We start from the raw sequence: 16,475 nt of genomic DNA, 5'->3' as shown, positions 1-16,475 counted from the left end.
CGCCCCTTCCGTCCTCCGGAGGACTGCGGCCCTCGCCTCAGTACTGCGCAGTCGCAAGGCCCGGGCCCTCGCTCCGGGGAGGGGCTGATGCTGTACTGCGCAGGCGCGCGGGGAGGGACGCTCGATGTGCGCATGCGTCGCGCAGGAAAGGTTGCGTCGCGCAGGAAAGGTTCCGACGCGCTCAGTGGGCGCCTGAGTGTGCGCGCGGGAAGATGGCTGAGCAGGTGCCGAAGTCTGTGCTGTTCGTGTGTCTGGGTGAGACAACGCTGATCTAGCCCCACTCTGACTTTTCCGAACGGTCGGGTTGGGTCTCGTGCGTTTTGGGCTGCGCCGCTGGGCCAGAAACGGTGATCGGGAGGAGACCGGGGACGGGGAAACCGGATGGTGGGATGGAGAGCCCTGGGCTCTTCCTCCGCGCCGCGCACCTGCTGGGCTGCTTTCCAAGCTGGGTTCCCTCATCAGCCCAGTCCACTCTCCAAGCGAGGTTCTCTCTTACCTGCCCGTTCTGCAAGCGGGGTCCCCTCTTACCCTGCTTGGTCCGGTCCAGGTCGGGTAGCCTCTCACCTGCGCAGTCTTGTACAAGCCGGATTACCTGTCACCTCAGTCTGCTCACGTAGCCGTCCTCACCTGCGGCACCGACACTGCAAGCCAGGGTCCTTTGCATTGCATCCGCCTAGCGTCCCTGTTACTCTTTCATTGAGTAGACCCAAGGCTTCTGGACTGATATACTGTCTTAGGGGTTTCCTGATGCCCCCAGACCCGTTACAACCCTGGTTTGCTGGCTCATTTTCTTGTCCTCTGCTTACAAATGGATGCAAGCTAAAGGCAGATGGAGTGCAAGGATTCTGGATTTCTTACCTATAAAAGCCGAACCAGGGAAAGCCGATTCTCCAGGTGTCTATGTAACCAGACTCATGGACCAGTGTTCCAAATTAGATTTCACTTTCCCTTTAGTTGTCGGCATTCTTCCTTTGCAATGGCACCACAGGGTTATATGCTCTCAGTGTTTGCACTCTATCTCCTTAACCTCCAAGAGAGGAAAGCCTAAATCATCAATAGTCCAGTTATTTAAAATCTTCTGATGAGTCTGCATTCCCTATGGACTAAAGTTTCCCCTCCTTTCTATGCTGCCCCCTTCAAGAAGAGGATGGAAGTCTGCCCATGTGTTTCTGCTTCATCTGCATTACCTTTTCCTGCCCATACCTTGTGATTTGCTGTCTCCCAGCAGTTCAGGTGCTTACTGCACCTTTGTGTGGTTGTTTCTGGGCAGCCGTAGTGCGTTTTCCCTGGAAAGACTTTCTGTAAGGTTAGGTCCAAATATTCTCTTCTTTGCTTTTCCCAGATCCTCTAAGTGGAGGTAGTTTACATATAATCCTTTATAGATGGCTTTCATTACATGAATTTTATTATAATTACTTGATAGCCTCTTGGGATCACACCTAGGTTTAGCCCTCTTGAGGGCATTAACTGCAGCTTATTTTTCTGTATTTCCAGCTTTAAGACAGACAATATGTGACGATAACTAGGTATTTGCAGAATTGAATTTTTGTGAGGGGAAAAGTAAAAGGGCCACCGTGTTTCACTTTGGTAGCATCATTTGGTTTTTAAGCTGTCCATGAAGGCTGACTTATGGAATCAAAAAATTGATTCAAGGGTAGTTCATTTCATGTTGGGCATCTAACAGGATTCCATTGCCTTGTTTCTTTTACTTGTTGTTGTCGATTATGCTGACATAATGCACCATGGTGGTTATTCACAAGGGATGTATACCTGTGTATATTTATCTTCCACAAAATTTTTTTCTTAAGCAACTGCTACATTACTAGGCACTCTGAGTGATAGGGTGTGGTAGTGAGCAAAACAGACAAAAGTCCCTGCCTCTGCAGAGCTCACTCTCTGTCACCAACAACCCAGTACTTGGTTACTTAATAAGTTGGTGATGTGTTAAGAACTGTAGAATGGGGAAGGGGGTGGGAGTGGAATGCACCTTTATGCAGAGCAGTCAGGGATGGCCTTATCTATAAGGTGATGTTTGGGCAAAGACTTGAGAGTTGAGAAAGCAAGCCTTGGGTCTTTGGAAAAGTGTCGGGCCTCAAAAGAAAGTGGGTGAACAGTTTTGAAATGAGAGTGCTCGTCCTATTCATATTGGCAGGGAAACTACTGTGGCCTGGCCTAGAGACCCAGTAGCCTTTTTCAGCCAGACCTTCATCTGTACCTGAACTGGAAGGTAATTTGAATGACTGTTTTCTCAATGTCACCAGAAATACGTAACTAGAACTATTCTGGATGTATAGGAAAGTTAATTCCTTACATAAAAATGAGCGCTCTGGGGCAGGAGTCTGTGAACTCCTTATGTAAAGAGCCAGAAAGTAAATATTTGGTGCTTTGGAAAAGCAGGCCTAGACAATACATAAACAATAACGCTTGACTGTGTCCCAGTATAACTTTATTTATGGACACTGCAGTTTGAATTCCGTGTGATTTTCTCATGTCACAAGATATTCTTCTTCTTTTGAGTTTTTCCAACTATTAAAACGGTAAACGTTATTTTTGGTTCTGTGGGCTGTACACAAAGGGTGTGAGCAGTGGGTCATAGTTTTCAGATGCTGTTTTAGGGCCTACAGAGGACATGTCTGATGAGGCCATGTAAGGGCATGGGCTTACTCTGAAGGAATTAAGCCACTGGAGGATGAAGCCATTGAGCAGAGGTGGGACATTTAGAAAGAAGTGTTGGGCTGCTGTGTTGAGATTAGACTGGGCAAGGGCGAGGCCGCAGGGGTGAGGCCAGGGGGTGCAGAGGAGCATGTGCTGGGTCAGAGAGAGCATCACTGGTGGGGCTGCTAAGTGGTCAAGTTCTGGGCAGGTTTGAGGAGTCGATGAATAGCCTGTATATACATAGAGCAGTAGGAACGGTATATTTTTGAAATGTAAAAAAATCATTCCTTCAGAGCATTTATATGGGCTCTTTTCAGACTGAAGTGTAGAGAGGAGTGTCAGATGTTTTCCATTGGTAAGGCTAATGGCAGGAAAGAACTGCACTCCTTATTTTGGCAAGATTATTAAATGTGTTGCGTGTTTTGTGCTGTAGAGATATACTGCTCTGTTGAAGGCATTGGTGCCTCTGTGGAAGCCAGCATGGTTGGGAATGATAACTGGTAGTGGGGTCAGGTCACCTCTCTCCTACCATTAATTATTATTTATTGATACTTCATATGTGCTGCACCTGGTGGGGCGTGCAGTCCAAGGTAAGAGACACCGCCCCTACCCTTGGAGAATTTCATTTCTTCCTTTTGTGAGTCTCGGCCCTTGAATTACAGATATTGAGTAAGAGGGCATATTATGCCCCCTAATTTGGAAAAAAAAACAAACTTGAGACTTCACAGATTGAGCTTTTTTCTGAAGAAATATGAAGATGACATTTTAAGTTTTAGAACTTTTCCAAAGGGGGTCCCTGAAGTACTTTGTTTTACTATGAGCTCCATTTTTAAATAATGCGTTAATTTGGTGATACCAACTTTTGAAATCAAGAGAGCAAGTTAAAAGGAAGCAGGATTCTGCTAATTTTATAAGTAGTATGACTTCTAATTTTTGTAGTAGTAATTTTTTTTCCCATCTGTACTTATACATACATCCTGCTGTAAGTATAACTATCTGGGAAAAAGTTAAGTGTGGATGAATATGCCTTGACTTTAAGGCAGTAAATAATCCTAGTTTTTGTCTTGTGGGGAAGCTAAGCTGTTATTTTGCAGTTAATTATTTGTTAAGGGATGAGACTAGTCTTTTTATTATGTCTTTAGATGTGAGATTGTAAGTGTCTATTCTAGAGTTTTAAAATAATAACAGTTGTCTTTAATAGAGTGGTTGCAGATGACAGTATTTCCAGAGTGTGTGGGGACAGATAAAACAATTACACATCTATTGGAGCCTTTCAGTAATTAACATAGTGGGGATGATAATACTTGTTTTAAAAACTAAACAAAAATTCAGAATGTGGTAAGAAGAAACTTTACAACACAAACTAGCTTATAGAAGACATTGGGGATTAATTCCTGTCCCTTTCATGGTTGAGTGGTTGTTAGACTTCACTGCTGTGGAAACCACAATCTCTGGGGAAAAAAGTACTTTATAAATACATTATAAGGCCTGAGACTAATGTGGACAGTGAAGAATATTGTAGTAAAGTCAGTGTTGGTTTTGTGTAACAGAGCATTCATTGTGTTTCACAACACTTCAGAAGATACAGTTCTACGTATTTATCACAAACACAAAGATTCTAATGTGGGTAAAGAGTGACCCGTGTCTTCTTAACTTAGCTCCCGTCTATTCCTAGTGTTGGCCTCTGTAGGCAGAGTCTCCACCTTGAATTCCAGGCTCTCCAGCCCTGCAGTTGTTTTCCTAACTTGTGGGAAGGGTCTTTCTCTTCAGGCCCTTGCAGAGTGCTGGGCTCCTGTGTCACAGACATGGAGAATATGTTTGTTGAACATTCCCTTCCCACTGGACCCACTAAGTCCATATCCTGCACACAGTTACGGTTCCTGTAACCCAGACCCACCAGCACACGTTCATTGCTCTCTTATTCATACAACCCCCTAATTTAAATGCCCAGTAAAGTCCTCTTCCTAAGAGATCAATTCCAATCTTCCTTTTTTTTACTGTAAGTAATTTTCTTATTATCTTGTTTTGCTTTTAGCATAATTTCTTAGGGTAGTGGGCATGTTTTGTTATTCTAGGAGGTCTTTACAGAGTTCGTGCATGTAGGGTGAGTCAGGGTGGGGTCTCTGAGGCACATATTGGCGCCGGCGGTGGGGGGGGTGGCTGGACAGTTAGTTCAGCTGCAGGCCCATAATTCCATCACTCATGCCTACTTCATGAAACTCAGTGAACCCTTGGCATTGGAGCTCTGGGGAGCGTCCTGGATTGGCAATACCCTGAGTATTGTCTCACATGGATGACAAGAGGGTGACGTGTGTCTGAGGACCAGAAAGCTTTAGGTTCAAGACTCTTCCAGAATCTGCCCTATGCTTTCTAACTTTGGCTCTTTCTGCTTTGAATCTTTTTGTTATGATAAAACTGTAATCCTAAGTCTGGCATTTCCTGAGTTTTACATGTTCTTCTAGAGAATTATTGAACGTGTGAACGTGTAGGGACTCCTGGATCTGTAGCCAGCTGCTCTGAAGTGTGGGTGGCCCCTGGGGAATCCCTGAACTTGCAGCCAGTGTTGGAAGTTCTGGGCAGACTTGGTGACCTGGAGGGCAGCACCCTTAATTCAGCTGACCGAATCCCAACAGACTGCTCCCTGAAAGTTTGTGTCGAACTACTGTTAGGCTGAAATGTATTTGTGTATTTTATGAAAACAGTATTCATCCTTATGTGCAATATACTTGAAAATACATTTTTTTAATCCTGTTGTATTTCATTTTAAAATAGGCTCGTTGCAACCCACTTCATTGATTTTGTGAGTTACTTCTGGGTTACTGATAGCAGCCTGAAAGACAGGGATTTCAGTTGTAATTGATTTTCCCACGTCTTGGTTATTTGTACTTTGAGTACTTGGACAGCTGGTGTCACATCATTGAGCTTGGGTTTGGTCAGCTGTTCTCCAGAGGTCCTACTGTGCATGCACTGGTAGGATGCCGGCCTCACTTGCCCTAGGGAAGTGCTGTTGCTGTGTGTCTGTGGTGAAGTGGTCGCTGGAATTCAGCATTTGCCCCAGCATCAAACCTGACGCCCACTCTCTGCCTTCCCTTCTCTTTAAGGTAACATCTGTCGGTCACCCATTGCAGAAGCAGTTTTCAGAAAACTTGTAACAGATCAAAAGCTTTCAGATCATGTAAGTACCATTCTCTGTCTTAAAGAGGCCAACCTGACTGCCTTTGCAGCAGGAAATTGTGAAAAAAATTCTTTTTTTCTCCTGCAGTGGAGGATAGACAGTGCAGCGACATCCACGTATGAAATAGGAAACCCCCCTGATTATCGAGGGCAGAGCTGCATGAAGAAGCATGGTGTCCCTATGAGTCACACTGCCCGGCAGGTACTGTGCTGGGACTTGAAGGCGTATATATGTGTTCTGTGTTGCAGTGGGTCACTGACAGCGGCGCTGTGTCTGACTGGAACGTGGGCCGGTCACCAGATCCAAGAGCTCTGAGCTGCCTCAGAAATCATGGCATTAACACAGCCCATAAAGCAAGACAGGTAGAAGAGATCTCATTTAATTTCTAATACTGGAGTCCCCTAACCTGAGAAGTTGTGAGCTTAGCCACACTGACGTGCTAATGGGTGTTTACTCTGGGTCCGCTTACATAGCCACAGCGTACCCATTTTGTTTCACTGCTGGTTCCACAGTTCTGAAAGGTGGCCATAATCTTGGAATTTACTTATTAAAATGCATTTATTTTTAATTAATTTAACAAAACTACAAGAGAACAAGTCTACACCTTTATTTATTTACTTTTCATTAAGTTTAAATCCTTGAGGGGTACAGCATCACACGGACTCTGTGGCCAACAGCTTTAGCAGGGAGGTTGCTTCGTGGTTTGGCACGAACCATGCCACTGTCTCCATGAGCTCGAGTTCCTTTTCCCCAGATTACTCTGGTTTGTTCGGTTTGCCACGAGGAGTCATTGTGGTGTCCTTTGCTTTGTACACATAAGCACATCTCTTGCCTAAATGGAATTCAGTTTCATCTCAAACATAAACACCTTCGATTTTAAGAAGAGCCGTGTGCTCCCTCTGGTTCTGGAGACCCCGCCTATAGCCAGCAAAAATGGCCTTGGACCACAGCCTTCCAGACATATTTGGCGTTTTAGGAGTCCTCTTCCCAGCAGGCCTCTATAGGCTCCAAGATGGAGGAAAGAGAAAGGCTAAAATGCATTTATAATCACATAAGTGATCCTGGTGTGAGCCTTGCCTCGGACCTGGAGACCTGAGTTATAATCTCCTTTTTCATTTCTATCTGTGTGATTGAAACATTTAAGCCCTGGTAACTAGCCTGCTTACGTTACAAGTTTGTTGCTAGAATAAAGTTCTATAATGTCTACAAAAATGTATTTTCAACTGTGAAGTGTCTTAGAAATATAGGGTAGCACCAATACTATTATGGGTGCATAGCCTGCATCCCAGCAGTTGGACTTCTGGGTTTGGATTCTGGAGTCCTGAGCAGTAGAACATCTGGGATAAGGCAGGTGCACTGTATCTGCTCCGTTCAGTGTGGAAGCCACTAATGGCTATTGTACATTTGAAATACGGCCAGTGTGACGGAGGAACTGAAGTTTACATTTTAACTTAAGTAGCTGCCTGGAACTGGCAAGCAGCTCAGTGGGCCACACAGTTCTAAGAGTCATGCATTAGCACCGGGGAGAGCGTGAGGGTTCCACCACAGCCTCAGTGAGACATTGAAGCTCAAGGGCAGGCACGTAGAGTTCCATTACTAGGAGCATGCTGCAGGGGCGCCTGGGTGGCTCAGTCATTAAGTGTCTGCCTTCAGCTCAGGTCATGATCCCGGGGTCCTGGGATCAAGCCCCGCATCGGGCTCCCTGCTTGGCGGGAAGCCTGCTTCTCCCTCTCCTACTCCCCCCTGCTTGTGTTCCCTCTCTCGCTGTGTCTCTCTCTGTCAAATAAATAAAAAAATCTTAAAAAGAAAAAAACTTTAAAAAGGAGCATGCTGCAGTTGCGCCCTCTGGCACCTTCTAGAACCCCAGGGGCTAGCTGCTAAAGAAATGTGCTTAGTTTCTGATGCAAAATGTTTCGTATGTTGTTATGCAGGGAAAGTTACTTTTATCAGTATCATTATTTTTGGAGACTCAGTTGAATGTTTAAAACTTCTGGCCTGGGGCGCCTGGGTGGCTCAGTCAGTTAAGCGTCCAACTCTTGATTTAGACTCAGGTCATGATCTTAAGGGCATGAGATTGAGCCCTATATCAGGCTCCCCACTCAGCAGAAGTCTGCTCTCCCTCTTTCTCTCCCTCTGCCCCTTCTCTCACTCACTTTCCCTCTAAAATAAATCTTTAAAAAATTAAAAAAAAAATTAAAATCTGGCTAAATCTTCTAAGTTTTTTTGTATCCAACCTAACAAAATATGCAGGCTCTGTAGGCCAAGTAAGGCTGTGGATTGGCATCAGAAACAACAGGCTATGTCTAGTGATGAGCTTTTGAGGCCTTTAAAATGAGAAGCTGCCAGATGTTTTGAAAATGAGTTGTCAGATATATTATGTATTTAGAAGTACGGCTGGCAGTGTGAGAGCTACAATTTAGTGTTAGTGTTTGAACAAGAACTTTGTATAAGACTGGACAAAGACTCTAATCATTATTATCTTAAACCATGTCTTTACTGAAAGCTTTTCAGATTGCTTTGCCATACAGCATTGCGTTTTTATTTTTGATCATCTTGATTTTTGTTCTCTCTGTTACCTTGTTAGGGAAGGGAGTAGTTGGCAAATCTGTTTTGCACACGGAGAAACTGAGTTCTGGAGAGAAAATACATAACTTATCAAAGGTCATCCAGCTTCAAAGTGGTAGAACTGGGATTTGACCATGGGCTTATTTGTTCGTTTTAATAAAAACATACACAGGTGTGAGCCAGAAAGTTCACAAAAGTGCCACAGAAACACTTCTGATGCGTTAGTGATGTCTCAGAAGCTAGTAATACACGTTATTTTGGCTTAGATAAATTTACCCTGGAATCTGAATTTCTCATTTCTGGCTGTCAGTTGACTCTGTATGTTAACAGCTAACTATTTAAGTTAACTGCCTTAGGACTGACCTGTTCTTACATCGAATTCTCATTGGACAGAATAGTACACATTTTTTAGGTCACATGTCCTCATCTCCAAGATTTGCACACCTTGTCCTTTTCTACTTTCTGTGTTTCAGAGAATGCGGATTTATTCTGAGTAGTCATTCATGATTTCAAGCAGTCACACTTTCATGTTTTCTGTTTTTAAGATCGGATTATTTTTTGTACACAAGTATGTAATTTGGGTAAAAATGAAGTATTTTAATATTTAAAATCTTAAATCTTAAAAACTAGAAACTTGTAATTTTTAAAGATCAATTGTAAGTGTTGGTTTTAGAAGTAATATTCCCACACAGTCTGTTTCTTTCCCTTTTCTGTTTTCCCTGTTCCTTTAAAGAAAAATTTCTCAATGATTTTTTTATTTCAAAACATTGACAAGATGTATTTTATAAATTAGTATCTTTAGATCTTTGTTACCTTTTAGCATCTTGTGATTGTTTACAGGGTTTTTTTTTTTTTTTTTTTAAAATTTTTTTTTTTTTTTTNAGAGAGCACAAGCAGAGGGAGAGGGAGAAGCAGGGTCCCCGCTGAGCAAGGAGCCCCACTCAGGCCTGGATCCCAGGACCCTGGGATCATGACCTGAGCCAAAGGCAGACGCTTAACTGACTGAGCCACCCAGGCGCCCATATAGGCTTTCTCTTTAGCAGTTGTCAGAATGTGTAAGAGAACTATTCTATTTCTTAAAATTTTGATTTTCCTAATACTTTCAACGTGGGTTTAATAAATAAAATATGTTTAGGGTGCTTCGTGTTTTTTGGGTGTGTGATTGCACATCCAGTTAGTTCTGTGGAGATACGTGCTTTGTTATACACTTGTTCTTCTTTTCAGCAGCCCTTTGACAGCTGACAGGTTGTCAGTGGGTACTTGGGACCAGTGCTGCTCCCTCCACTCCAGAGGTCACTACTCAGATTCTTTCTACCTTTTTAACTTTATGGCCTTGGAATCCTACAGTGTGTGCTCTTTCTGTCAGCTTTTCTCTGTGAGACTCTCCATGGCCTCTGTTGTAGCACTCACTCTGATACGTTGTTACAGTCGTGCTGCTGCTGTTGTATCTGTTCTACTCTGGATGGACAGGTGGGCTGGTTCTCCTTTGGGCGGAGGGCCTTGGTGAATATTTGTGTTTCTTTTGGGGAACGCTTGTGTGCAGTTCTGTTGGATGCACACCTGGGATCACACATGTGTCAGGGTGGGATGCACACTCAGGGTCACACACAGTGTCAGGGTGGGATGCACACTCAGGGTCACACCGTGTCATGGTGGGTTGCACACTCAGGGTCACACACAGTGTCAGGGTGGGATGCACACTCAGGGTCACACACAGTGTCAGGGTGGGATACACACTCAGGGTCACACACAGTGTCAGGGTGGGATGCACACTCAGGGTCACACACAGTGTCAGGGTTCGATGCACACCCAAGGTCACACACAGTGTCAGGGTGGGATGCACACTCAGGGTCACACAGTGTCAGGGTGGGATGCACACTCGGTCACACACAGTGTCAGGGTCAGATGCACACTCAGGGTCAGATGCACACCGAGGGTCACACACGTATCAGGGTGGGTTTTAGACTCTGGAGCCCACGTGTCAGGGTTGTTTAGCCTCATAAAACCGGTCAGTAATGTCCCCTCTTTCTCTGTTCTCTGAAGAAGTTTGGTGATTTTTGAAAGTATTTCTGCTTAATGATTTGGCAGGATTCACTGAATCAGTTGTCTCTGTATCTTGAAATTGCTCTTATTTTCTTCTGATGTCTTTAGGTTTTTCTTTTGTATTCTTTTTTTTTTTTCCAGCAGTTTTACTACGATAGGCCAAAGTATGCTTCCTGAATTTCACCTCAATGGTTTCCATCAGTTTTGAAAAATTCTATGTTGTTTTCTTTTTATATTTTCCTTCTCTTCATTCTTTTTTCAGAGATTCAACTTGTCTGTAGTTTGAACAGAAATTTCTCCATTTTCCATCCTTTTCACCTGCTGGCCCTGGCTTTGTGAGGCTTGGACTGTGTTGGACTGGTCCTCCCTCCTGGGCCGAACCTTCCAGGGTCCCCCACCTGAGAGCCCCTGGTGTGCAGCGGACAGGGCTCCTCCTCTTTGGCAGCTGCTCCCTCACTGAGTAGCTGCAGCGTCCCTGTGGCTTCTTAGCTTTGTGCCCTGAGTAGTTTAAGAACTTAGCAAAGGCTTTGAGAAGAAAGCTTGTAAGTGTCAGGCTCACTGCTTCCTGGGGTCTCTGTTGGGCCTGCCTTTATGTGCTGTTTTTCTCTTCAGCCTATGAGGTTGCTGACTGGTCCTTGGCGCTTCTCTTCTCCAGCAGTGGTCCTTTGCCCAGGCTACTCAGCGTCTAGAGCGGGTGCTTGGCCTTGGCACTGCTGACTCTGCGTCTGGGTGATCCTTTGCTGGGGGGCCATCCTGGGCACCGTACGGTGTTTGGCAGCACTCTTGGTCTCTACCCACTTGATGCCGGAACACCCCTTTCCTCTCCATCCTAGCAATAAAAGATGTCTCCAGACGTGGGGCGCCTGGGTGGCTCAGACGTTAAGTGTCTGCCTTCGGCTCAGGGCGTGATCCCGGCGTTATGGGATCGAGCCCCACATCAGGCTCCTCTGCTGTGAGCCTGCTTCTTCCTCTCCCACTCCCCTGCTGTGTTCCCTCTCTCGCTGGCTGTCTCTATCTCTGTCAAATGAATAAATAAAATCTTAAAAAAAAAAAAAAGATGTCTCCAGACATTGCCAGCTGCCCCCCTCTTTGAGAATCACTGCCCTCAAATTCTCAAAGTGTCCATGAGGTCAAAAGTGTCAGACTGACCAGTGGACTTGAACAGAGGAAGAAAAGCTTATGGATGTTTTTCCTATCCTATAGTGCCAGTCACCTTTAAGAAACTACCACTTACTGAGTTTTGGTGCAGTACCAAAGATTACCCATAGCTACCTACAATAGCTGTAAAAATACTCCTTGTAAACTACATACTTGTGCAAGGCTGGGTTCACTTTATATACTTCGACTCAGATGGCATTTTGCAGGTCAGATACAGAGGCTCAGAGGAAACGTTTCTGTCCTCCAGCAAGCAGACATTACAGAGATATGCAGAAATGTAGAACAGGGCCACTCCTTAGGGACTGTTCCCATTTAGAAAGTATAGCTGTTTTTTTATCTTTAAAAATGTTATAATAACAGACAATAAAGGTTTAAAACTTTTCAGTTGGTTTTTTTTTTTGGTAGCCTCCTCACCCAGTGTGGAGCCCCACGGGGCTCGAACTCACAACTGTGAGATCATGACCAGAGCCGAGATCAAGTCAGATGCTTAACTGACGGAGCCACCCAGGTGCCCCTAAAATTTTTCTGTTTTAGTAATGCTATTAAATATTCAGTATTCAGTGGTAAATACTGCCATGTGTAACCCCAGGGGGCTCCCGTTGGGGTTCTGCTCTCCCAGGCCTCCCCAGGCCATGTCCCCACAGCAGCGCACGCACGGCTCTGCAGAAGTGCTTGTTTTTTGGGCGTTTGCTCGCTTCTGGCCACGGAGGTGGTTTGCCACAGGCGTCCGTGTGTTGTTGCAGTCGTAAGTCCTTCGCTCCCCACTCTTCCGTCCCTGCTCAGTCATTTTAATGTCTAAACATTGCATATGGTTTTTATAGATGGCTGTCAGTTCTAAGACCATCTTCGATCCATAACTGCAGTAATTCTAAGATTAAAAACAATGTGAATCCAAGCACCTTCTCGTAAACTGTTTTGGGGAAAAAGCTAGTATCTTGGGAATGTTGACAAACTGCAGTCCTCAGTACTGATGAACACGCTACATTAAAGCTAGTGCAGTTTATACTAAGAGCCGCCAGTTAGAATGTCTACCAGAGTAGTGAACAGATTTATTATTCTTTTGCTACGCTGATTGTCAGTACTCTGTTAAATTAAAAAGTTAAAAAAAGTACACTGTTTGAAACAAAAGGGTTTGAATATCTTCTTTGTAGTTTCCTGGCACTCCTAGATTTTAGATGATTTTTTTAGTGGGGAAGGTTATTATTGAAAAATTACATTGTTAGAAATTATTCCCACCTTCATTATGTGGCCTATTTATGTGCCTTCCTTTCTGTGTCTGCCATTATTTATAAAGGCAGAAATCATCAAATAATTTTCCCATTTACATTTTAGTGGGCTTATATTGATAATTATGATGTCAGAAAACTGACAGAATCAGTAAAAATACTGGGTGGCCTCTTCTGTATTGTGTTCAGATTGTGCGTGCTCAGGGGAGAGAAGAGCCATGTGTCCAGGTCCTTGTGTGTTTCCTTCTTAGGGACTCTTCCTTCCATGAACACCCTACCTAACATTTTATCTTCCTCTCTGCCCCAAAACTCTGCACCTGGCTCTGCCTGGTTTTTATCTCTGCCAGCGTGTTGCCTGCCCTGCACAGGAGGGAGGCTTCACAGGGACAGCCATCCATCTCTTTAGTTTGGTGTTTGTCACTGGGGCCTAGGATGTTATGTTCTTGCAGAATGAGAGCAGAATGAAAAATAGGGTAAAACAATGAAGGGGGTTAAACATGTGACATTTTAATATGTTAAGTGAATTATACTTTGTTACTGAGAAATTGCAGATGGAGTATAAACTTTGTGTTTACATATTATACTATTAGAATTATTCCCAGGAACTTAATAATGTAAAATTTCTTTGCAATACAATGTTACAAAATAGGTTAACTCTATTTTAACTTTAAAATACCCTAAATTATTTAAGTGAGTAACAAATTCAAATACAGCAAATTTTTTTTTTTTGACTGCTTTGGATCCTCTAGGCTTGATTATTATAAATATAAACACTATGTTTTTGACTTATTTAATTTTAGGTTACCAAGGAGGACTTTGCCACATTTGATTATATACTATGTATGGATGAAAGCAATCTGAGGTAATCATATTTTAAAGGGTGTTTCCGTTCAACTCTCAGTTCAGTAATAGGCCAATTGTTTGTTGTCAAAAATGATTTTTTTATTATCTTTAAGTTTTAAAGGTAGTGATGGTCAGAACATACAGAATTATCTGTTTAGAGTAGTAAGAAACCAGGGGGGAGCTGAGAATTGTCTCCCAGGTGTGTTCATGCAGAGATGCTTTCAGGAGGGGAGAGCCTGGTTAGGGTATAACCCGAAGACCGGCTGGGTGGTGAGCAGTTTCATTGAGGGTGGGGTTTGTTGTACAGGAGAGCAGTGTTGTCACTGCTGTAGCGATTCATGGGCCGTGTCCTGTTGTTTTGTTTCTCATGTTATCCCCCCATGACTGCTGCCCCCCAGCCCCCCAAGAGGAAGATGGACAAAAAGGGAAACTTTTTACCCTATGACTATGTTGATTGCCTTAATGGATATAAAAACAACACCAGACAGACTGGGTATTAGGTAACGCTGGCTGACTACGCTGTGGTGTGTATTACGTGCTCTGCACGCCAAAGCACTTAACCCTTGTTCTGCATCTTATCAGAGAGGCACAAGAAGTTAAGTTACCTGCCCCGGTTCACAGATGGAGCCGATCGGTGTGTAGAATTTTAGCCTAGGCTTTGCGAAGCAGAGCCCGCTGTCTCTCTCGTGAGCCATGCTCCCCGCGGTGCCCTGTCTCCTTGCATGGGGACCTGCATTTGAGCAACAAGGAACTTCGTGGCGTTTCTTGAGTGAGCTTTTGTGTGCCTGACACGGTGCCATGCACCGGGAAACAAGGATGAGGACTTGTTGATGCCGCCTACCCATGACGTCTACAGTCTGGCGTGGGCCACCTGTATTAACACAAAATTAGCCGTCACGATGATGCAGTGTGATGACGCAGTGTGATGACGCGGTGTGATGACGCAATGTGATGATGCGGTGTGGTGGTGCAATGTGATGACGTGGTGACACGGCGTGGTGATGCAATGTGATGACGCAATGTGATGACGCGGTGTGATGACGGCGTGGTGACGCGGCGTGGCGACGCGGTGTGATGATGCCGAGAACAAGTGAACACACTGTATTCTACAGATGTGGAAGCTGTTGCAGAGTAAGTGACCCAAGAGAATGGATGAAGAAGTTCCGGTCGTGAGGCCAGGGCCCGGCGCCCCTTTGCCACGCGGCCGGTTTACGGTTTACAGCGCTGCGAAGCAAGACCGCAGCCCTCCTGCCAGCCTCCACACTCTGCCAGCACAGAGAAGGGCCGGGACGTGCCCCCAGCAGAGCTGCAGGGATTCTTCACCGAAACCCTGCTAATTCACAAGGGTGCCACGCGTTTTATGAATAGAAACGGTTTCTGCTTTTAATTGCCGTTGTAGGAGTGCGCAGATACGGGGCGCGGCTCCACTTTTGTTTTTATGAATCAGGAACATCACTAAAATACATACATTTTCTATTTTTGTTTTTCAGTTGTTGGCTTGTTTTGTTCTCATTTTCCTCACTTCCACAGTAGCTGACAGGTGTTGCCAGGAGTGGGACTCCGTTTATTAGCCCGGTCTCCAGGCTGGGTGGGCGTGCAGAGCAGGGTCTCTCTGGAGAGCAGGTGAAGCCCACACTTCGGCCTTGGTTGCTCTGGGGACACGTTCTGTTGCTCGGAGGCCTGGCCAGCCTTTCCCCCACACCAGCGCTGCGTCTGACTCATCCTAGGTGCTCAGTGGAGGACTGGTCAGAATGCAGCTGGGGAGCCTGCCGCTTCGCTCGCTGCCATGTGAGCGCGGGGGCGGGGGCGGCGAGCAGGGGCTGTGTTTCCAGCTCAGGCAGAGGCTGGAGGAACGGGAGCAGGAGAAGCGGTTAGACAGGGAGGCTCGCTGCGTGAAGTGCTGCGTCAGGACACTTTGGGGTGGGATTGGCAGCCCTTTGGGACTTGGTTCACGTGGCTTTTTGAGTTCCATTCTGCCACCTTTGTGTAATGTCTGAAATAGGAGCTTTTTGATTCGGTTGTCTCAGTGTGTGTTTCACAGGAGGGTACATAATTACTGTGTGATGCGTATTTTGTGTAAAGTATTTGTGAGAATATGCTGCTGTTGGGGACCCTCTTGCCAGAGTCGGAAACCTGTGGCACGGAGGGTCACACAGGTGTGCCGAGGCTTGGGTTTCCTTTTTAAATCAGGTCACTCTTGCTGGATTTTGATATGGATATTTCATAAAACCCTAGCAGATGTCCCTGTTTAACTTGAAACCATAGATCAGAAAACTAAGTTCGTGTTTCAATTTTACAGAGACTTGAATAGAAAAAGTAATCAAATTAAAAACTGCAAAGCTAAAATTGAACTACTTGGGAGCTATGATCCACAAAATCAACTCATTATTGAAGACCCCTATTACGTAAGTACACCTCTCATTTCTGTTCCGATGCTGGTGTGTAGCAGCCGTGGGGATGAGCCTGTGTGCATGTCCTGCCACGTGCGGTAGCACAGGAAGGTTCTCCTGAGGGCGTTTTGTTATGCAGGTTTTGTTATTTTTTCTCCCCCTGTGCTTTCAGGGGAGTGAGTCCGACTTCGAGACTGTCTACCAGCAGTGTGTGAGGTGCTGCAGAGCCTTCCTGGAGAAGGCCCGCTAACGCCACGCCTGTTCTCCCCGCAGCCCCCGGTGGGCCCCGCAGCCTGGGCTGTAAGGCCACAACTGTTTCTTCAGTTGACCCTCTGTGTCTTACCTTACATAATTGTAGATGGAAATCAGTTACTGTATTTGACAGACAAATAAATAAAGATGTTTCATCCAGACAGTTTA

At 45.0% G+C, this 16,475-nt stretch overlaps 1 protein-coding gene and 1 pseudogene across 4 annotated transcripts; one reads left to right on the top strand and one right to left on the bottom strand.

The window, feature by feature from the left end:
* Positions 1 to 100: 100 nt before the first annotated feature.
* ACP1 (acid phosphatase 1) lies at positions 101 to 16,475 on the top strand. 4 transcript variants are annotated; one of them, XM_011231856.3, is made up of 6 exons: positions 102 to 255; positions 5,757 to 5,830; positions 6,079 to 6,192; positions 13,623 to 13,684; positions 15,965 to 16,070; positions 16,228 to 16,475. In XM_011231856.3, the coding sequence occupies exons 1-6, from the start codon at positions 213 to 215 to the stop codon at positions 16,303 to 16,305; spliced, it is 477 nt and encodes a 158-aa protein (XP_011230158.1). In that variant the 5' UTR covers positions 102 to 212; the 3' UTR covers positions 16,306 to 16,475. The 4 variants fall into 4 exon arrangements, 2 of the variants coding, with proteins under 2 accessions (XP_011230158.1, XP_002924895.1); XM_002924849.4 differs by lacking the exon at positions 6,079 to 6,192 and adding an exon at positions 5,918 to 6,031; XR_004625137.1 differs by lacking the exon at positions 16,228 to 16,475 and having other exon boundaries at positions 101 to 255; positions 5,918 to 6,192; positions 15,965 to 16,039.
* LOC117802072 lies at positions 6,461 to 6,792 on the bottom strand (annotated as a pseudogene).

This window comes from Ailuropoda melanoleuca, chromosome 4, assembly GCF_002007445.2.
Source record: "Ailuropoda melanoleuca isolate Jingjing chromosome 4, ASM200744v2, whole genome shotgun sequence".
Classification (NCBI taxonomy): domain Eukaryota; kingdom Metazoa; phylum Chordata; class Mammalia; order Carnivora; family Ursidae; genus Ailuropoda; species Ailuropoda melanoleuca.
The sequence above is the reverse complement of the archived record's forward strand: the minus strand, read 5'-3'. Positions and strand labels throughout refer to the sequence as shown.